At 36.1% G+C, this 24,330-nt stretch overlaps 1 protein-coding gene across 4 annotated transcripts in view; it reads left to right on the plus strand.

Annotated features, from left to right (window-relative positions):
* The window catches only part of slc4a11 (solute carrier family 4 member 11), a 102,333-nt gene that overhangs the window by 56,361 nt on the left and 21,642 nt on the right, over positions 1-24,330 (plus strand). For 2 of the 4 annotated variants that reach the window (XM_073835117.1, XM_073835118.1), the window contains 9 exons: positions 1,475-1,556; positions 11,424-11,547; positions 13,850-14,059; positions 17,651-17,710; positions 18,049-18,133; positions 20,120-20,245; positions 20,378-20,491; positions 21,141-21,273; positions 21,722-21,795. In XM_073835117.1, the coding sequence (XP_073691218.1) occupies positions 1,475-1,556; positions 11,424-11,547; positions 13,850-14,059; positions 17,651-17,710; positions 18,049-18,133; positions 20,120-20,245; positions 20,378-20,491; positions 21,141-21,273; positions 21,722-21,795 (1,008 nt within the window). The remainder of the gene's footprint in view (positions 1-1,474; positions 1,557-11,423; positions 11,548-13,849; positions 14,060-17,650; positions 17,711-18,048; positions 18,134-20,119; positions 20,246-20,377; positions 20,492-21,140; positions 21,274-21,721; positions 21,796-24,330) is intronic. The other 2 variants (XM_073835119.1, XM_073835116.1) reach the window with 1 other exon arrangement.

Below are 24,330 nucleotides of genomic sequence, written 5' to 3' on the forward strand. Positions count from 1 at the left end.
AAACAATCAAACATCCCAAAATTAGCAACAAAATAATATACACTATTCAATATATCATCAAGCTGTAGTGTTTGTGAAAATGTGTATGGTTGCCTTAGTGTACATGCTTTTATGGCCCTACATCATTGTACTTTTGATTTTTAAAAGTACTGTGGAAAAAGACGGTCTGCTCTTTCCTTCACGAACACACCAAGTACACAATTATCTCAGCTGTTTGTCCTCCTGCCAATTCAATGGTCTTCATATTGCCCTGTATTGCTCCATTGATACGTTTCCCTCTCTTTTCCCCTCCTTCTCATTCTTTCTCTCTTCCTGTCTATTTCTCGATGGTGCTGAGTGTGTTGTCATGGTGATACCCATCTGTCCACGGTGTGAGTGTGTGATGTCTTATTGATGAGACAGTGTGACTGTGTGCCAGAGACATCCATCCTGCCTGCTAAACAGCACACACACACACACACACACACACACACACACACACACACACATATGCACCACACACATTCACATACACATATTGTTTTTGCTGGTCATGCTGAACAACTCACACCTGTCACCTTTGCCGGACAGAGGACACACACACACACACACACACACACACACACACACACACACACACACACACACACACACACACACACACACACACACACACACACACACACACACACACACACACACACACACACACACACACACACACACATGTTGGGTTTACATGTTTTATGGGGACATTCCATAGGCGTAATGGTTTTTATACTGTACAAACCGTACTTTCTATCGCCCTACACCTACCCTACACCTAAACCTAGCCCTCACAGGAGATTGTGCACACTTTTACTTCCTCAAAAAAACTCATTGTGCATGATTTATAAGCCTGTTTCCTCATGGGGACCTGAGAAATGTCCCCACAAGGTCAAAATCTACTGGTATTACTATCCTTGTGGGGACATTTGGTCCCCATAACGTGATGAATACCAGGTACACACACACACACACATGCTTTCACACTGCTTGTTGTTAATATGCTGGACAGCTCGCACCTACACAAAACAGAGGGCAGGGAACGTACACACACACACACACACACACACACTGATTGATTAATTTGAATTAAACATTTGGTGGTGTTCTTGGAAAGGTCTTCATTGTCACTCATGCTGGCTGCAGTGATGTGTATTGTCCTCTGGTGAGCTTCTGCTTCTGTTCTACCTTGATATTCATTAGCCTTTTCATGGAGATAAGCAGACTTTGATTTAATTACCGGCCCTTCCATCAATTCACATCCTCTTGTTTGTTTTTGTTGTGTGTCGCCATGAGCAGTCTCACTACTGTTCTTCATACTTTTTTTGAAGTGGCATCCAGATTGAAGTTAACTTGAATTGATTGTTTGGTTTCTTTCCTCATGCATGGTCATCCATTGTTTGTATTGCATGGCCGCTCTCAACTGACCCCTTGCCTTCTCTCCTCACAGTGCATCTATTGTCAGAGACGCTGCAGTGTGTGACGGCCACAGCCACGGGGATCCAGTACCAGCAGTCCTGGCTTTGCATCCTGTGAGTTACCAAGATCCCTCTCACCTGTAATGTTGATGCTTTAGTGGTTCTAGAGCAGGGGTGTCTAAAAAAAAATCCCACTAGATTGTAAAAATACTGAGAAAATCGCCTTCAAAAGTTGACCAAATGAAGCAATGCATTTTACTAATCAAAAATTAAGATTTGACATTTGACATTTGACATTTGAAATTTACAAAATATCTTCATGGAACATGATCTTGATTTTTGGCATAAAAGAAAAATCTATCATTTTGACCCATACAATGCATTTTTGGCTATTGCTACAAATATACCCGTACAACTTATGACTGGTTTTGTGGTCCAGGGTCACAAATAATATTTTGAAATAACTCTCAACTGATAAAATAATATTCTGGGGTCAGCAAGAATTTTCTGAAAAGAAATTGATATGTTTATTCAGCAAGGATGCATTACATTGATTACAATTGCCAATAAATACATTTATAATGCTATAATAGATTTCTTTTTAAAATAGATGCTTTTCTTTTGAACATTTCCTGAAGTGCTGTATTAAAGGATTAGTTCACTCCTGAATGAAAATTCACTGATAATTTACTCACCCCCGTGTCATCCAAGATTTCCATGTCTTTCTTTCTTTAGTCGAAAAGAAATAAAGGATTTTGAGGAAAACATCACAAGATTTTTCTCCATAAAGTGGACTTTAATTGGGATCAACAGGTTGAAGGTCCAAATTGCAGTTTCAGTGAAGCTTCAAAGGGCTCTACACGATCCCAAACGAGGAATAAAGGTCTTATTTAGCTAAACAATCTGTCATTTTCTAAAAACAAAAAAAAGTACTTTTTAACCACTGACTAAAGATTTTTCTGGTCGACTAGTAATCGTTAATTTGAAGGATTAGTCGACTATTAGTCGCACATTTAATAAACCATATATATCATAATAATAAGGCTTTAATTTCCTACATAGCCTAATAAGCAGTCAAGTGCACACAAAAAAGCTGGCAGATATAATAATTCTGAATGTTTCAGGCCAGGAAAAAAAGCAAGAAGACTGTATTAACATTTTCATAATTTATTCATAAACTAGTGCTTTCTTTGTTTTCGGCTTAAGACATGAAGTCTGCGACACTGACTCGTCATCTCCGCAGCAGTGGATGTGCCTGTATGCATGTTTCATATGGATTATATAATCTGAGAATATTTGTCTTCTATTTAAATTGGTTCATTTAAAAATAGACATTTCACTCTCTATAGATAACCTATATTTTTCATGTCTGTAAGTTCACACAGATTGAGACGGCAGAAGCGCATCCTGTTTGATCATTATTTTACAAAAGCACAACGTGTCGTTGTTATTCTGAGTGCACACAAATAAACGTCTTTACAGATTCGAAAGATGTATTACTTTTATCTGTATGACCAAAAAGTATTTTAAGAGCAAGTAACCACACCGGCGCCTCCATCTGTCATGCAGTGAGCGTGCTACTGTTCGGCTTCCACACTCTGGACAGACACTTCAATAGCGCACATTTTTAGGCTAACATTAGATCTGCCAGGGTAGAGTTGCTACTACTTACATATTTCAGATGAAAAGCCATATTTGACGACGATGAATGATAAATGTGCATTTGGTTGTCCTGTCTGATGTATTATATTACCACATAGACCAGCAGTTAATGATCTGTCCATCACGGACTGTGTGACTGTTTTTTCTGTAATTAAGCGACTAATAAAATTTAGGTCTACCAAGCCTCTTCTCATCAACTAACGGTTAGTCGACTATTAGAGGGCAGCCCTTTTGTAAATTAACTTTTTTTTTTTTAGAAAATAACTGATCATTTCACTAGATAAGAACCTCAGCAGATAGCCAGTGAGATCTGAGGGATTCTTTGAACAGTTTCTCCTAGTGAATGCTGTCCAGAAAAAAAAAACCCAAGATAAATGGAATATTCTGAGGTTAATGTAGAATATGCTCAGAAGACCTATCTGTGGCAAAAGTTCAACCTTAGATGACACTGTTAGACATAGGACACCTTAGTACAAAACAGTGTAGCAGACTTCAGAATCTCTCTGAAAAAATGGCAAAAAAAAGCAATCAGTCTGAGAGATTCGGTGAAGGAAGGCCAATTCAGGGGTGAGGCGGGTCAAAACATGCATTATGAAAGCAGAAGCTTTTGCCAGTATTACTTTATCACTGCAGTTCTGTGCCAGGGAGTCCTTGAATTGTCAATTAAAAGTCATTTATTGCCTTCTCTTGGGTTAAGATATCTTCGTAGTGCTGATGCTTCATCAGCTGTCTATAAGGAGTTACTCAAGTGGACACGTGCCCTGGTGTGCCCTCCTGCCCTCCTTCTCACATCTATAATAAAACCTTATCAAAACATACAACTTAGAATTCTGATAGATTTTCAGGTATTGTGATAATGAAATGCTGCTGGATAAGTTTGAACATGTAGAGTATAATAACTTCCTGAGGCCAGTAAGGAGGCCGATGGCCTCAGGGAAGAAGTTGCTATCATGGCGAGATGTACTTGTGCGCATGAGTAGCATGTCTGCCTGAGGAAGGAAAGGTGAATAGGTGATGGCCATGATGTGATGGGCCTGAGGATCTTTCGAGCTCTATTCGAAGTTCACAGTGGTGTAAATCTCTTCAGATGGTAGTAGTACTAGGAGGAGGCAGTTTTAAAGTTTGTGGTTGGTAAGATTTTTCAGTGTTTTTGAAGGAATTTTCACCAAGGCTGTACTTATTTGTAAAAACAGCAATATTGTGAAAATGTTATTGCAGCCATAACTCAAATCTTTAGTGTTACAGTGAGTGAGGGAAGTGACAAAGAAATGATCAGTCTATCATTTTAATGGTATGTTTATTTGAACAGTGAGAGACAGTAAAACAAAAAAAAAATCTAGAAAGACGCATTTCAAAAAAGTTATTAATTAAATTGGCATTTTAATGAGTGAAATAAGTATTTCGCAAAACATGACTACGTACTTGTTGGCAAAACCCTTGTTTTTTGAAGTTGGCCACCTGGTTTGCACACGTTTCAGGAGGGATTTTGTCCCACTTCTCTTTGCAGATCCTCTCCAAGTCATTAAGGTTTTGAGGCTGACATTTGGCAACTCAAATCTTCAGCTCCCTTCACAGATATTTTATGGGATTAAGGTCTGGAGATTGGCCACTTCAGGACCTTAATGTGCTTCTTCTTGAGCCACTCCTTTGTTGCCTTGGCCGTGTGTTTTGGGTCATTGTCCTGCTGGAATACCCATCCACGACCCACTTGTTAATGGTTCTCACCCAACATTTGACGGTACATGACCAAGTCCATCGTCCCTTTGATCCGGTGCAGTTGTCCTGTCCCTTTAACAGAAAAACACCCCCAAAACATGATGTTTCAACCTCAATGTTTGACTGTGGGGATGGTGTTCTTGGGGTCATAGACAGCATTCCTCCTCCAAACACGGCGAGTTGATTTGATGCCAAAGAGCTTGATTTAGGACTCATCTGACCACAAGACTTTCACCCAGTTTTCCTCAGAATCATTCATATGTTCACTGGCAAACTTCAGACAGGCCTGTACATGTGCTTTTTAGAGCAAGGGGACCTTGCGGGCGCTGCAGGATTTCTGTCCTTCACCGCGTAGTGTGTTACCAATTGTTTTCTTGTTGGCTATGGTCTCAGCTGCCTTGAGAACATTGACAAGATCCTCCCGTGTAGTTCTGGGCTGATTCCTCACTGTTCTCATGATCATTGAAACTCCGCAAGGTGAGATCTTGCATGGAGCCCCAGACCGAGGGACATTGACAGTTATTTTGTGTTTCTACCATTTGCGAATAATCGCAAATTCACATCCAAGCTGCTTGTTGATGGTCTTGTAGCCCATTCCAGCCTTTTGAAGGTCTACAATCTTGTCCCTGACATCCTTGGACAGCTCTTTGGTCTTGGCCATGGTGGAGAGTTTGGAATCTGACTGATTGATTGCTTCTGTGGACAGGTGTCGTTTATCTATAAAAGACACCTGGGAGCCAGAAATCTTGCTGATTAATAGAGGATCAAATACTTATTTCACTCATTAAAATGCAAATAAATGTATAACTTTTTTGAAATGTGTTTTTCTGGATTTTTTGTGTTGTTATTCTGCCTCTCACTGTTCAAATAAACCTACCATTAAAATTATAGACTGATCATTTCTTTGTCAGTGGGCAAACGTCAAAATCAGCAGGGGATCAAATTTTTTTCCCCCCAACTGTATGTTTATCTGTTCCGGCAAAAAAAGTGAATATTTCACATTGAATATGTCACAAAATGTACATGGTGGTACGTATTTTGCATCTTACGAAAAAGTTCCCACAGGTATGTTTTCGTGAAGGTAGTTAAAGTTTGCTGAGAACTCTCAGGGAAGATTAAATTGGCCTCTGTTTAGTGTGTGAGGAATAAGAAAATGAAGATCATGTCAGAGACTCATTAAAGGAGTAGTTCACTTTCAGAACAACAATTTACAGATAATTTACTCACCCCCTTGTGATCCAAGATGTTTATGTCTTTTTTTCTTCAGTCGTCAAGAAATTATGTTTTTTGACATAAACATTTCTGGAAATTTCTCCATATAATGGACTTAAATGGTGCCCCGATTTTTGAACCTTCAAAATGCAGTTTAAATGCGGCTTCAAAGGGCTGTAAATGATCCCAGCCGACCAAGAAGAGTCTTGTCTACCGAAACGTTCGGTCATTTTCTTAGAAAAATATATTTTTATATAATTTTAAGCACTGAAACTCATCTAGCACTATGGCTAATGCGTGTTCGCGTCTATACGTTCTACGTAATCACGTCGAAAGGTCACGCGTGACGTATGCGAAACCCAGTGTTTACTAGCTTGGAGACGAAGGACCGTTCCAGAGTTATTGCGTGTGGATGTGGAATGGCACAAATTTAATTTGGTCCAGTCGTGACAGCACTGAGATTCCTGCTCCGTTGGAAATGTGGGCATTTTCCACATTTGCACCACCATCTCGTCTCGTTTGAACGCGGTCTGCCCGAGGCTTGTGTCGCCGCCGCAGTATTCTCTCTCTGACTGAGTTCATCGTCTGTGTCATAGATATATATACGTAGATGCCTCGTTGGACCGCTCCAAGCACGTAGATGCGTCCGCCTTATTGGAACGGCCCATAGAAACAGTCGTTAATGAGGCATCTACGTGTATATATCTATGGTCTGTGTATTCCGGCTCAAAAAGGTAGGGAACGGTGAAAAACTCCATCTCATGTGCTCCTCCAGCTTCAAAATCGTCAGACATCGTTGTACTTTATGTTGTATCTTGTTGCTAAAGAATGTTTGATTGCATTGCACTTCTCTCTTCTCAAGTTTGCTTTGTAAACACTGGGTCTGTAGTTTCGCATACGTCACGCGTGACCTTTCGGCGTGATTACGTAGAACGTATAGACGCGAACGCGCATTAGCCCTAGTGCTAGATGAGTTTCAGTGCTTAAAAGGTATATAAAAATATATTTTTCTAAGAAAATGACCGAACGTTTCGGTAGACAAGACTCTTCTTCGTCGGCTGGGATCATTTACAGCCCTTTGAAGCCGCATTTAAACTGCATTTAAACTGCATTTTGAGGGTTCAAAAATCGGGGGACCATTTAGGTCCATTATATGGATAAAGTCGTCTTCAAATTATGTTTTTTGAGATAAACATTTCTGGAAATTTCTCCATATAATGGACTTAAATGGTGCCCCGATTTTTGAAAAAAAGACATAAACATCTTGGATCACAAGGGGGTGAGTAAATTATCTCCTTTACTACTCTTTTAATGGAGCTCAGCTAGTAGCAGTTTTGCAATGGCAGTATTTTTGCAGCCTATCTTCACCCCAAGCGAGTGATGCAACAAAACAGCTTCATTTATTATAATGAGAGCGTTCAGAGGAGTTCAGATCTCAAAGCGCAGGCAAAAAGCACACTGTGGGCTCAAACAGTTCTGTGAAAGTGCACAGTGGACCTTGCGCTGCCACACTTGCAGTGTTGACAGTTATTACAATGGGAACGTTCTATTTTGTCACATCGCACAGTGTAGATGGAGCATCGTTCCACACTGCTCTGAATATTTGTAGGGGTTCAACTAGCTTAATGAGTGCGGATCACTGCAGAAGAATTTTAGACATAAGGATTTACTTACTTCCCAAATATATAGCGGCCTTAAAGAACTATTACTATCTCTCTCTATATATATACAGCTCTGGAAAAAAATGAAGAGACTCCAAATTTTTCTTAATTCAGCATCTCTACATGTATGGCAGCTGTTCCATTCCAGTACCTGTTGAATTCCAACACAGCCACACCTTCTGTTTAATGAAGTACCTCACCTCAACCAAATCCTATTTAATAAAGATATTTACACACACACACACACACACACACACACACGCACACACACACACACACACACACACACACACACACACACACACACACACACACACACACACAGTGTAAACAGAAGTAACGTGTTACTTGTATTAATGTTTAAATAGCCGTAGTTGCTAGGGTTAGAAAAAAACTGCCTTCGCAAACAAGGTTGTCTCAGTGTTTTAAAGAAAGACTACACAAAAGAGTTTTGGGAAAGTTACTTTGAAAATGTAGTAGGTTACAGATTGCAAATTACCCTTTTTAAAATGTAACTATTTCAGTTACTTTTTTAAAGAAATATAACTGATTACATTTGATTACTTTTTGATTACTTTTCTACATTTCTAACAAATGTTTTCAACTGTTAATCATTTAAAGCATGCAGGGTTGACCTTACAGTAGTACTTAACGCTGATTATGATAAGCTATGACAAGAAACACTGGCATTTAACAATGCTTTGGAAAAAAAAACAGTTAATCTTAAAAAATAAAGCACATACATAAACCCAAATAGGGAATAAACCAGTTCGAATCGAATAAGCATGTGTCCTATTATGTGGCCTAAACTCCTGAAACATTGGTGTTTTATATTTTAGAGCAGTCAATGTAATTTGGGAAAGAACTGTAACAAATACAATTACATTAATTTTTTTTATTAAATTACATTAATTAACGGTGTTGCATGTAACTGCCTGTTACATAGCTTTAACACTTTGACAGTTATGTCAAGTTGCTTGGTCTCTCTTGTTTCATGGTATCCCACACCAGCCTGGTCTCATTGTTTATACATAGCTATTAGTACATAACATTTAGAAGCACAAAATGTATTTTTAGCTAATAAACAAAAAGTATTTACAAATCGTTTATATCATTAAGATATTTGTATCAATGCATTTTTATCATCTTGAAGCGTCAACTTTTGAATTTGTAATGAGCTTGTCAGCGTGGGTATTGCTGCTTACGGTCGCTGCTCAGGGTGGAGATGATTGTTGAATAAAGGTTTAAGTTTGGGTCTGTTTCTCGCAGTCGTATGGATTATGAAGATTTGGATTACAGCGCACAAATAAAATGGATCCTTTTTGGTGTATTTTATGGTTCTATTGTCAGTCACAGCATGTCTGAGAAAATGCCTTTTGTGTCCCGCAGCAAACAAAGTAAATATTACATGATAAGTAATGGTTAAATGATTGCAGAAATGTTATTCATTTTAAGGGTTTGAATTTTAGTCTTGTTTAACATTGAAACGAAAATTAGTAAGCTTCATTTAATAATGCAATTTAAAACATAATGCTATTGATAAGAAAACTTAATAAAATAAAATGTAAATTTTGCGATTTCAATATTTATAAGGATACATTTGTAAGTCTGCAAAGTTGTTCATACGTTAATAATTTACGTTTTAGGTGCCGTCAATACATCAGTATTACATGTTTAAATGCTGAAAATATGTCAGTATTGTACATTAAAATGCTGTAAATACACCAGTATTGTATGTTTTAGAGTCTGGTTGGGTTTACATGTTTTATGGGGACATTCCATAGGCGTAATGGTTTTTATACTGTACAAACCGTACTTTCTATGGCCCTACACCTACCCTACACCTAAACCTAGCCCTCACAGGAGATTGTGCATACTTTTACTTCATCAAAAAAACTCATTGTGCATGATTTATAAGCCTGTTTCCTCATGGGGACCTAAGAAATGTCCCCACAAGGTCAAAATCTACTGGTATTCCTATCCTTGTGGGTACATTTGGTCCCCACAACGTGATGAATACCAGGTACACACACACACACACACACACACACACACACACACACACACACACACACACACACACATACATATATATATATACAGATGTAAGTCCTGTAATTTGACAAGAGGAATGCAGCTCATGAGCAAATCAAACATTGATGTTTTTTGGATTCACATCTGTCAAAATCTGCTACCTACTATTGAGTCATTTATCAAAATAAATTGATCCCCAACAAACCTTATCTAACAGACATCTACAGGTCACGATTAGGTACTGATGAGTCATCTACTTTCTCTCAGAGTTTTCAAGATCCACCAACACATTTCTTTTTCAACACTTTTGCTTAACAGCTGCCAAAACTTTTATCAACAGCCTCCAAACTCTTGCAGTGTCAGGGTGCACCAACACCAGTGCACAAACTAACAAGTCCTAACCACTAGCTATATGTGCTAGTATAGTGCTGCAACATACATGTTTAACTAAGGTAATTCTCATTTGTATGTATTATTGAATGTGTCAGATTCACAATCCTCAATGCTGTTTGCATGGTGCAATCTATGTTGAACTGTCACTGCCTACTTAAAACAAGTGGTAAACTGAATTTTATATAACAGGGATACTTATGCAGATTTTCTAGTGACAGTGGCAGCAGTGATTCATTGAATTATGATAAAACGAAGGATAACAGAATTATAACTTGGCTTATATCCAGAAACACAATGTAGTCAAGTGCACTCAGTGCATTTTAAAGAACAAACTCAGGTGACCCATAAAAAACACTTTCTGCATTGCAGAAATATTTTTTCTTTTTATACTTGTACTTGGTTTTTACATTATACTAGTTCAGTCTACTCTACAATCAGTAATAGGAAGAAGTCATTGAAGACCCTCAGACCCTTTTTGAGGTCAGAAAAAGGCCCTCAGTGATGTAAATAAAATAAAAAAGGCCAAGTTCAGCCAGTGGCCCACACTAGCCTAGTGAACAGGAGATTTGTGTTTCTTTGAATTATGTGCAGACAGTTTTATGGCCAAGAAAGGGAAACAAGTGGCAGTGGTGGATGACCCACTGCAGCTCTATGTCTTTACATTATAGTAAATAAAAAAGTGCTTACATTATGAGACAACAGCTTTAGCATGGTTTAGCTCAGACTTTTCAGCTTTTTCATTTTTTTCTATAGTCTCTTGTGACCTCAGTACATTGAGTTTGATGGTTATGAGTGTTAGTTTAAACCAGTGATACAGAGTGTAGGGCCTGTATTAATGTGTATTACAGGTCAAATAGATGTGCAACAGTGTATTGTTTAATTTTGTTCCTTTGGCCAAACTTTATGCTAATATTTGACTGAACTGTATATGAAATTACCAAGTCAAGTGCATTGAGTGCTTTTATCTTTTCTGTGTAAATACTGTTAATTGTTTTGATATTAACCTCATAATAGGTGGTGACAGGCTTGAAACAAAAAGTATAACTTTATTACTTTATAACTTTATAAGCTTGAAAAACAACTGGAAGTACCTTTTTGCAAAACGGCCCACGACCGAATATTACTTTGACACCCCTGTTCAAGAGCTTTCTGTAATCCCATTAGACCTCAACCGATGGATTTGTTAATGTGTTTGCTGTACTCCTGTTACATATTGAATTAATCTGATACTGTGCCAGGTACATTAAGGCACTGTGTAAATCGTAAAGAGGATTTATGATGATTTATGAACTCTTTGTGACAGCTGTAATGTGAAGAACCTGCAGAGGCGGCACGTGTGTATCTCACGCCTGGATCGTCCACAGAACTGGGGGGAGAACTGCGCCGAAGTCCGCTATGTTATCCTTATTCTGGCACCTTCAAAGATGGTAATATATTCACACACGCACATTGGGTTTTCATGTTTTATGGCGACATTCTATATGCGTAATGGTTTTTATACTGTACAAACTGTATTTTCTATCCCCTTACCCTAACACTACCCCGCTCACGATACGTTCTGCTATTTTAGATTTTAAAAAATATCATTTTGTATGATTTATAAGGTTCCTAATTCCTAATAGAGATCAAAAAATGTCCCCACAAGGTCAAAAGGTCAAAATTTACTGGTATTACTATCCTTGTGGAAACATTTGGTCCTCATAATATAAGAAATACCAGGACCACACACACACACACACACACACACACACACACACACACACACACACTCACACTGAAGAAAGTTTGCACAGAGGACATTAATTTAGATTTATGTGAAAGAAATAGCTTGCAAAATCCTTACCTTTGCAAATCTGAGCCTAGTCTGAGACATTGCTGAAATCTTTTTTAGAGACCCAGGTCTTTCAAACCTGGCAAACATAGTAGGCCTGGCATCAATTTTTGAGGGAAAAAAGGTATTTTACAACTTTAAATTAAATTAGTATTGGTGTATAGGTCGTAAAATAAATAAAAGAAATAAAAGAAATAAAGTGTTACCTACTTTTTTGACAGTCTTACTGAATTTGATATGAATGCTGTTTCATTCTGCTTTTTAAGGGACAGGTTTATTATGTTCGAAAAAAAATAAATAAATAAATATATATATATATATATATATATATATATATATATATATATAAATATTAATATATATATAAAAATGATTAGAATGATTACTGAAGTGACACTAAAGACTGGAGTAATGATGCTTAAAATTGAACTTTGATCACAGGAATAAATTACATTTTTAAATATATTCAAATAGAAAACAGTTACTTTAAATAGTAAAAATATTTTTTTAAATCTTACTGTTCAAAAATGTCATATTTCATATTTTTCAAAAAGCCTTCATATTTCAGGAAAATGATAATCATGTTTGGGGGTCTGTAGCATCAAAAGGTAAAAAAAAAATATTAACCAATAAACAATAGGTTTTAAATTAGGGTTTGGTTTAAGATTAGTTGCATGTAAATATTAACAGTTAACTGTTATTACTATAGTAATTACATACAATGTGTAACAAGGACAAAAAATGTAAAAATAAGTGTTTAATTTTTTTAAACTCTTACTGAATTTAATATGATTGCAGTTTCATTCTGCTGTCTAAGAACAGGTTAAAATCATGAGATTAATTACAGTTTTATTCTGTTGACAGTTCTAATTTTTAACAATAAAAAACTAAATACATTAGTGAAAACAATATTTATTTATGTCTGAGTTTATTAAATAGTTTGTGCACAATTTTGTCATTAATATATAGTATTATAATAATTATATATAGTATTATATATAATATTTGGAGAGAACATGTTTTTATAATATTACACTTTTCCCAAAAAAAGTTTATATGGGTACTTATCCATTAAAATATATAGTTGCCTTCTTATTTCAGAAAAAATAATAATCATTTTTGGGGGTCCTTTGCATCAAAAATAAAAAAAGGTGCAATTACTTGGATATTTATTCCAAACAAAAAGGACTAAGACAGACAACAGAGATAATAAAATCGTATTCACGGCAGGTTCAAACACACTAATACTTTCATGTTCAATACTTAACGTCCTTCTCCTGCGTTTCTTGTTCCCCCTGCAGTCTCCCTGCAAAGTCTTTGGGGCCCCTGGCTCCCTCCAAGACCATTTTGTGTATCTCTTTGTGTCTGTGTTTACATCATAAATCTGTGTGTTTGTGTGTATGTGTTTACATCTGTTTACATCTAATCACTCTCTCTCTTTCTTTCACCCTTTCTCTCTCTTTGTTCTTGCAAGCACTCATCTCTTTCTGTCCTCTGCAAACTTTTTTGCTTCGTAATCTTGTGCTTTTCTTGCAAACTCAAATCACATGCACACACACACACACACACACACACACACACACACACACACACACACACACACACACACACACACACACACACACACACACACACACAAACACATCCTCTCATTACATTAAAAGCTGGATTGTTATGCCAGCACGTGTAGATATATCCTCTTCTCTTGCCTTGTGTTTTAAAACAATAGACGACACAAATGTTATGTAACTTAAAAGCCAAATGGACTCATTTGAGATGATACAGCAAAAAGGATGAATTCAGAGAACTGGAACTTCTCTTGTAGTAGAGTAACTAGAAAAAAAAAGTTGATTTCTGGATTACTGCACTGAATATTTCCTGTGTTTGACGTTTCTCAGAAAAGCACTAAAACGGCGATGGAGCTGGGCAGGACGTTCGCCAGCATGTTCTCGGACATCTCCTTCAGACAGAAGCTGCTAGAAAGTAAAACCCAAGAGGAGTTCAAAGAGGCATTGCTCATCCAGAGGTACCACCTGACCGCTGCCAAGCGTAAAACCACGGCTGTGGAGGGCGAAGAGACAGACCCACACAGTCAAAAACCACTGAAGGTGTGTGCGCATCGCAGCGCGTGTGCCGATGCTTAAGGTTCAGTTGTAATGGCTTTAACGCGATTGCTTCCCTCTATTCTCCCTTCAGTCCACGTTCGTCGCTTTCTCTTTCTCCCTTCGCCCTTTGCTGTTTGACTTAGACTCCAGTGATTAAGTTCTACTGAGCATGTAGCAGCTAATGAGAATTTATCTTGTTTGTTACTCTGGGTTTGACGCACACACACACACACACACACACACACACACACACACACACACACACACACACACACGTCCGATTTGGCATATGTGAGCATTAGACCACCCTGGCTGAGGTTAGCAGCCTGTAAAAGCCCTCTGTTTTCTTCTCTGTAAAGACAACAGCGGAGGCCCAAATAGTTGTGTTTTTGTTTTTTTGCGTTTTTCACTCCATCACACATCTGAGGAATGGTAACCAGGTGGAGAGGATCATTACTCGTGTGCGTGTGCGTATGTGTGTGTGTGCATGATCACTTGCGCGTGTGCACACTAAAAGCTATTCATCTCTGGCAAACGACCAGGAAAGGTCTCTCTCTCTTTCTGTATTAGACACACGCTGTCATGATGAATGAGTGCGGCTCAGTAATGAACACTTAAAGCTGTACGACTTATTTAAACATATCCTGAGACAGGTTCTCTCTGACTGACAGAAAACGAGCACGTCTGCCAAAAAGAGGCTAATGTAGGTCATTAATGTGAGATGGACAAACTGCTCCACCGCCAAATCCTGACCTGTAAAGCCTATTAAAATTTGATTAATTCAACAAGACTCTTGTGTCTGGGGACAAACACACACATTCACACACACACCAGGGTTCCAACCTTAGCATAATTGGTCCTAACTACATGCCAAAAAAAAAAAATCCTGTAGTGTTTCTGTTATACTATAATGTTCAAATCATCAATAGTTAATATATTAGGTATTATGAATTAAAATAGTTGGTAACACTTTACAGGGTAACACTTTACAATAAGTTTCATTAGTTAACATTGGTTAACTACTTTAGTTAACATGAACTAAGAATGAACAATAGTTCCTACAGCATCGTAGTTAATGTTTCATAATTTCAGAATTTACTAACGCATTATTAAAATCTCAAGTTGTGTTTGTTGGCATTAGTTAATGCACTATGAACTAACATGAATAAATAGTGTAATAAATGTATTGTTCACTATTTTTGTTAACAAATGACACCATATTGTAAAATGTTACAGAATAATTGATATTTTACATAATTTATTCCTTTTAATTTATAAATTAAGGTTTATAAACTGATGTATTTTGATCAAACATGGATTACCAATGAACAAGAGTATAATTATTTCGTACAGTTAAAGCGTTTGGGGTCAGTATTTTTTTTTTTTAAAGAAATTAATGCTTTTATTCAGCAAGGATGTATTAAATTAATCAAAACTGACAGAAAAGTTATTTATTAGTGCTGAGGAATTTTTAATTATGATTAATCGCATCCAAAATAAATGTTTTGTTTATATAATATACACACAGTGTGTGTATTGTGTATTTATTATGTATATATAAAGACACTCACATACAGTATATATATTGAATGTATATAATAATTATATGTATATATTTATATTCATGTAATTATATGAGAAATAAATATATTTAATATATAAACATATATTTTTCTTAAATATATATATATATATGCATGTGTATTTATATATCCATAAAAATATACGCAGTACACACACATATTATGTACACAAAAACATTTATTTTAGATGCAATTAATCATGATTAATCGTTCCCCAGCACTAATATTTATAATATTACAAAATATTTCTATTTCAAATTTCTGTATTCATTATTAAGAAAAAGTATTGCAGTTTCCAAAAAAATATTGTAAAACTGTATTCACCATTCATAATAATGTTTCTTGATTATCAAATCAGCATATCAGAATGATTTTTAATAGCCAAAAATACATGGTATGGGTCAAAATTATTGTTTTTCCTTTTATGCCAAAAATCATTAGGAAATTAAGTAAAGATCATGTTCCATTTAGATTTTTTGTAAAATTCCTATTGTAAATATATCAAAATGTAATTTTTGATTAGTAAGATGCATTGTTAAGAGCTTAATTTGGACAAATTTAAAGGTGATTTTCTCAGTATTTAGATTTTTTTGCACCCTCAGATTCCAGATTTTCAAATAGATGTATCTCAGCCAAATAGTGTCATATCCTAACAAAGCTTATTTATTGAGCTTTCATATGATGTATACATCTCAGTTTTGTGAAATTTTACCTTATGACTGGTTTTGTGGTCCAGGGTCACATATATACAGGAGCATATTATATTTTAAAATATTTTCAAATAGAAAACAGTTATTTTAAATTATAATAATATTCCAGAATATTTAGGTTTTACTATTTGTTTCATTAAATAAATGCAGCTTTGCTGATCGTAAGAGACTTATGGTATTTAAAAAACATTAAAAATCTTACAGACCCCAAACGTTAGAACAGTTGCATAAATTAACCTTTAATATTTGTGACTGATAAATACTGTAAAAAATATATATATACCTAATGCATTAACATGGAAAAAAAAAAAACAGACTTTAATTCATTATCTGCTTTGACAGATTTTGACAGAGTAATTTGTTTTTTTTTAACCAATTCAAAATACATTTGTGACCCTGGACCACAAAACCAGTTGTAAGCAGCACAGGTATACTGCATTTGTAGCAACAGCCAAAAATACATTGTATGGGTCAAAAATCAGTAGGATATTAAGTGAAGATCGTGTTCCATAAAGATATTTGTTAAATTTCCTACCATAAATATATAAAAACGTCATTTTTGATTAGTAATATGCATTGATAAGAACTTCATTTGGACAACTTTAAAGGCGATTTTCTCAATACTTAAATTTTTTGCACCCAAAGATTCCAGATTTTCATATAGTTGTATCAAATATTGTCCTAACCTAACAAACCATACATCAGTGGAAAGCTTATTCAGCATTCAGATGATGTATAAATCTCAATTTCAAAAAATTGACCCTTTTGACTGGTTTTATGGTCCAGGGTCACGTTAGTTGTGCTGTACATTTGTGTTTATATGCAGCCAATGAATGAAATCAAAAAGTATAATTTCTGTTTATCATCTTCATATTATTTTGTAGTATTCAGGTCTTTCTCGTCACTTTGAAAACTCACCATTTTTGGAAACTCACAATTATATACAGTATTTTGTGGCACTTTAGAGTCATACTGATGCCCAAAACCCTAATACACACAAGTAAAAAAAAAAAAAAAAGAGAAAATATATTTTAAAATAGTGAAAATACATACAGTATGCACACACAAAATCAGAATTTCAAAAGTGTACACATCTTATGTGGGCTTTTTATTTTTAAAGGTGCTTAAGCCAGTATAATGCAATTCTCTGAAAATGCACATGTGTCAGATGTTTTCTGCTGCTGCATTAATGGATATCTAGAGTAATGTAACAGGTGTCTTGACTGTGCTTTGCTGATGTAGTTGTAATGCTTGTGCATTGTACTAATGCTGTTCTAACACTGGGCTGTCTCTTTCTCTAGTCTGCAGAATCTGTGTTCTCTCATCTTGTGTCTCTCTCTCTGCTGTGCAGGGGGCCCTGTGTGAGTGCGATTACACTGAGCTTCTGTGTGTGTACGTGTGTGTCTGTGAGGATTTAAGTAAGAGAGAGTGTGTGTTTGTCTGCTTTAACACAGTATCTCTTCCCTTGCAGTGTAAAGCGTTGCTTGAGTGTGTATGTGCTTTTGTGTGTATTTGCTGTGATTCGGCAGGATTTGGTGTGTATGATGTTTAATTGGTGTGTGTGTGCTTTAATCCTGTGCCTCTCCTGCTGCAGTATTGCAGTAAATGTATTTAAATGTTTTCACTTTCATATATGTAGATGTATGTACATGTGTGTGTGAGTAATCCTCTCTCTCCCTCTCTGTCTGTATGTGTGTAGTGTAGAGATTTTTTCAGAGTGGGCAGAGGAATCTATGAGGATCTGTGTCGCCGACTGCCTCTCTACCCGTCTGACTTCACTGATGGTGTGTCAAGCGTAAACTTACAAATGCAAACCATTTTAACATAAAGGATCAAATTTGGCAGATTTTTTTTCTCTTTTCAGCTTTTCAGTGAGAATATATGGTCCTCCAGTAGTGTTATTAACGCCCTTAGCTGTATTTAAAACTGTGACAGTAGTTCAGATGATTTAATAAGAGCTTTTTCAAATACAAGCAGGACCAGGGACAAACAGAAATGTTATATTTCTGGGTTTTATGTCACATTACATTCCTCGCAGTGATATACTGTATACTACAGCTGAGGAATCTGAGGAAATAATCAGATATGCTTTCCTAAATGTTCTTCTTTTATTGTGTTAAGAAGTCTGACTCATTTACATGAATCAGTTCATTTGTATATAAGCAGTTCAAAAAAAATCACTGATACATTAGATTTTTCTGTTGTGTAGTTAAATACAGTTGAAGTCAAAAGTTTACGTACACCTTACAGAATCTGCAAAATGTTAATTATTTTACCAAAATAGGAGGGATCATGCAAAATGCATGTGATTTTTTTATTTAGTACTCACCTGAATAAGATATTTCACATAAAAGACGTTTACATATAGTCCACAAGAGAAAATAATAGTTCATGAGTCCCTTGTTTGTCCTGATCAGTTAAACTGCCCGCTGTTCTTGAGAAAAATCTTTCAGGTCCCACAAATTATTTGGATTTCAACATTTTTGTGTATTTGAACCCTTTCCAACAATGACTGAATGATTTTGAGATGCATCATTTCACACTGAGGACAACTGAGGGACTCATAGGCAACTATTACAGAAGGTTCAAAGGCTCACTGATGCTTCAGAAGGAAACAATGCATTAAGTGAACACTTTCTGAATTTGAAGATCAGGGTAATTTTAACTTATTTTGCCTTCTCTGAAACATGTAAGTACGGTAAGTAAGTCTGAAGGGAAGTACTAAATGAAAAAAAAAAGGTATTTAGGCAAAATAAGAAAAGTTTTCACCCCCCAGCTCTTAATGCTTTGTGCTTCCTTCGGAAGCATTAGTGATCGTTTGAATCTTCTGTAATAGTTGTTTGTCCTGAACAGTTAAGGTCATTGCACACAAGTCTGAAATTTTCGTGTGCATTTTATTTTTTCATGTTCTTTATCCTTTCCTATTAAAATGCTTGCTACGGATACGAAAAGTGTAGAAAAACTAACCTGATCCAATTTTTTTTTTTATGATGGACTAAAATTTCGGAGACGGTGTGTGAACATAATTGACACAATGTGAAGTCGTATTTATTTTTTAATGTGTGAAAATTTCGGACAATGACCTTTAAAGGTACAATGACCTTTATACTGCCCACTGTTTAGAAAACTCTCTCTGGTCCCACAAATTAATTGTTTTTTCTGCATTTTTGTGTATTTGAACCCTTTCCAACAACGACTGTATGATTTTGAGATCCAACTGAGGGACTCATATGCAGCTATTACAGAAGGTACAGAAAGAGCTCACTGATGCTCCAGACGGAAAAAAATGATACATTAAGAGCCAGGGGTGAAAACTTTTGAACAGAATGAAGATGTGTACATTTTTCTTATTTTGCCTAAATGTCTTTTTTTTGTTTGTTTTTGCATTTAGTACTACCCTTAAGAAGCTACAGAATATGTTTCCCAGAAAACAATTACCTTGATCTTTAAATTCAAAAGTTAATAAATCATGTTTCCTTCTGAAGAATCAGTGAGCATTTGAACCTTCTGTAATAATGTCTTCAGCATGGAAAGATGCATCTCAAAATCATACAGTCATTTTTGGAAAGTGTTCAAATAAACAAAAATGCTGAAAAACCAAAGAATTTGTGGGACCTAAGGGATTTTTTTGAACAACAGAAAACAGATGAGGATGAGTAATTAATGAAAGAATTTCCATTTTTGGGTGAACTCTTTAAACATAATAAACTCACAAGTTTACTTTGGCAGATCTAATATTTATGTGCGTTTTATATAAATGTGTGTTTCAGGATTAGTGGGTAATAACAAAGCTCTGGTCAAGTTCATGACGACGTCCATCTTCCTCTACATCGCTGTGCTGCTTCCCGCCATTGCTTTTGGCTCGCTCAACGACGAGAGCACTCGGGGCGAGATTGGTGATCACTCTCTCACACACACACACACACACACACACACACACACACACACACACACACACACACACACATGCACTTCACGCACCACGTTTCAACACACACACTGACTGAGCTGTTTTCTCTGTTGATTAGACGTTCAGAAGACGATTATCGGGCAGAGTATAGGTGGAATCATCTACTCATTGTGTGCTGGCTCTCCTCTCGTCATTCCACTGACCACAGCGCCCATCGCTATTTTCATCAGCGGTATGTACATACGTGCCTCCACGTGCAGCAATAGATGCATGTTCACATACACACATACCTTGGCTCTCGTTTGAGGTCTGGTCCCGAACCATTCTTCGTTCTTGCGGTAGGTTTAGATAAGCACTCATTGTTTGTTGAATACTTTGACGTTGAGTGTTTAGAGAGCTCTGCTAACCACAGGATGAGGTGGAACAAGACTCTTAATCTCACAAACAGCAGGATGGGAGTCCGATATGGCCGCCATTTGTTTGGGCGAAGTTCAGTGTTTGCCCTGGCTGAGAGGAGATTTCCTCCTAAAGCTCATTCCTGCGGCTGCGATCGCACACTGTCACCAGCGGGAGGGTTGCCCTGAAAAATGGTTTCGCTGTTGTAAAACGAAATTCTGTTTGGATAAAAATGCACAGATGAGGACCGAACCACCACATCCATTTATAATAATGTTCCTTCCCAATCAAAGATGTTGTCTTGTGGTTTCTCATGGGCATAACAGTAGGAATTCTTGAAATGTTTGGGAGCAGTACATCAAACAATGGACATTTACTGTGCATTATGATCCAGTGTCATTATGAGATTTGAGTTGATTGTGTTTTTATGGAGGACTCCTAATGACCTTGACGATGTGTTGTTGCTTCTGTGTGTTTGTCTGCAGTGATTAGAGGGATCTGTGATGATTATGAGCTGGACTTTGCAGCGTTTTATGCATGTATCGGCCTATGGAACAGCCTCTTCCTCATCATGGGAGGAGTCTTCAACCTTAGCCTGCTTGTTAAGCTTTTCAAGAGGTCAGACACACACACGCACACACACACACACACACACACACACACACACACACACACACACACACACACACACATGTTGGTTTTACATGTTTTATGGGACATTCCATAGGCATAATGGGTTTTCATACTGTACAAACCGTATTTTCTATGGCGCTACACCTACCCTACACCTAAACCTAGCCCTCACAGGAGATTGTGCACACTTTTACTTCCTCAAAAAAACTCTTTGTGCATGATTTATAAGCCTGTTTCCTCATGGGGACCTAAGAAATGTCCCCATTTGGTCCCCACAATGTGATGAATACCAGGTACACACACACACACACACACACACACACACACACACACACACACACACATACACACACACCTACAAGTACACGTAATTGTGTAGACGTCACTGCTTGAATACTAATATGTTTTTGTTGTTGATGTTTTTGACCCACAGGTCGATAGAGGAGGTGATAGCTTTGTTCATTTCCATTGCTTTTGTAGCAGATGCAGTTAAGGGCACCGTCAAGAGTGAGTGCTACATACACACAAACCTTTCAAATAATCTGGATTTCTGTGTGAATGATTCTTAGACACAGTCTGATCTTAACAAGAAATATTTAGGAGACTGGGGCTAGTTGTTATGTTGTAAAATCCAGATTTTTATTGTTACTGCCCAGGAAAAACGACACAGCTCATTTAACACATGAAGCTGTTTAGGGATAATGGGAAGATGCTGTCACACGTCTACAGTCATTTCTTACAACTGACTGCAAGCTTGCATTCAAAACTGTTTTCATCAGATCCAGAATTCATGCGTAGAAACATCATTAACTGTATTGTTCTCATTTATTTTAAATGAAATTTATTCATGTGATTTAAAGCTGAATTTTCAACATCATTACTCCAGTCTTCAGTGTTACATGATTCTTCAGAAATCATTTTAATATGCTGATTTTCTTCAAAAAAAAAGTTTATGCCGCATAATATTTAGGTGAAAACCATGATGCATTTATTTCAGGATTTTTTGATGAATAGAAAGTTCAGAGTTATTTAAATTGAAAATCTTTTGGATTGTTATAAATAGGGCTGCAACAGTTCATTGATTCTATTCAAGTATTCGATTTTGAAACAGTCCTTGATTGCATTTTGCCCATGTCGAGTAATCTGCAAAATACCGAAAATGGCGCATTCCTCGATTAGCAAAATAATCGTTGACAGCCCTTGTTCTAAATGCCTTTACTAACAATATTAATCAATTTAATGTGTATGCCTATTAAAAGTAATTTGTCAAAAAAAAAAAAACTTGCTGACACTAACATTTTGAAAGGTAGTGTACATGTTATATTGTATTTAGTTTATATTATAGGGCCCTATGAAATCCATTTTTTTTCCAAACTCTGTTTCAAATTCTTTTTTTTTTTCCCCACTATTTTAGTTTTTCTAGACTCTTTTTTAAATTAAATTTTAATAATCAAAAAGCATGTCTAATTATTTCAAATCATGAAACGTACACAATTTAACAGCAGTTCATTAAAAATTTAAAAAATTAAATTATTAAATTTTTTTAATTAATTATTTTTTTTTTCTCAAATTTAGTTTAAATTTTAACCAAATTCTGTTTACCATAAATTTTCTGGATTCCATTTTAATGGTTTCATTCAGTTGTAATATTCAAAAACATCTCTAATTAATACATTTATTAAAAAATAATTTATTATTATTATTATTATTATTATTATTATCTGAAATACTGTGTATTTACATTTTTCTGGTAAATAATCTTTCTGGTAAATATTCCTTAAAAAAATAATGTTTTAGTAATAATTTTATTATTAGTAATAGTACTCTCTTTACATTAAGTAATATATTTCTGTCACAATTTCTTCAAGTTAAACCAATTTTTTATTTTGACGGATTGTTTTGAAGACCTTTCGTTTCTTACTTCCTTTGCTTTTCGTTTCTGTTTGTATATGATATACCAATAATTTTTCTCAAAAGAAATGGTAAAATGCTCATGAAGTGACTCTTAGAGCAGTTCTAGAGATTGTATTTATGTGTTCCTGTACTCATATATTCAGGCGAAAGAGGCTAAAAAAACACAGCGAGCATCTTGCGCTTCACTTTGTGTGTAGTAAACAAAACTGCGCATCTACGCTATGTATTCACACAGAGCGTGCAGGATTCATATTTAAATAGTATTTTTATGACCTAATATTCACAGACAGTAGTTCATAGCATGTTTTGATTTAAGTTTACTCAGCTACTTTTGATTTATTTATCCAAAATTTGGCAAATTCCTTTACATTCCATTTTTATGACTGGATTCCGTGATTTCGTCTGCGTTTTCCGCATTGCAGACATTATAGGGCCCTAATATTCTTGTGTGTGTGTGTGTGTGTGTGTATATATATATATACACACACACACACACACACACACACACACACACACACACACACACACACACACACACACACACACACACACACACATATATATGTGAATTATATGTCCCAAAAGTGACATTTATATAAAAGTGACAATTTGTCCTGCCCTGATGTTTAAAAAAATACGGTAGCCTTTTCCTGAAAGCACATTTAAACCTTTTTGTTAAATCTAATTTTATAATATAGTCAAGCATTATCATAGTTTACAATATTTAAAACCTTACAGTTACTGACAAGTATTTTTACATGACAGCTTCCCCATGTGACTGGCCTTATATAGAACCACACTCGCAAGCCATTTTGCAACGCTGTGTCTTTATTGAACAAATGTGTTAAATAATCAAGATAACCTCTACTATAATGACCTCTTGAAAATAAGGTAATTGGACTCAGCTGTGGGTTTGAGCTGCCATGCTGAATGGAAAGCAGCATGTTACTTGTTCCTCACCAAACAATTGTGCTCAAGAGCAGTCTAGTCTGATCAAAAGGGACTTGAGGAAACCTCAAAAGAAGAACTCATAAAACTCAATGTTTGCAAAGGATTTTGAAAGATTTACGCCTACAGTCAGGCAGATTAGTACCATCAGTTCAGCACCATTGCTGTGCTTCCTAGAAG

The sequence above is a fragment of the Garra rufa genome, chromosome 2, assembly GCF_049309525.1.
Source record: "Garra rufa chromosome 2, GarRuf1.0, whole genome shotgun sequence".
NCBI lineage: Eukaryota > Metazoa > Chordata > Actinopteri > Cypriniformes > Cyprinidae > Garra > Garra rufa.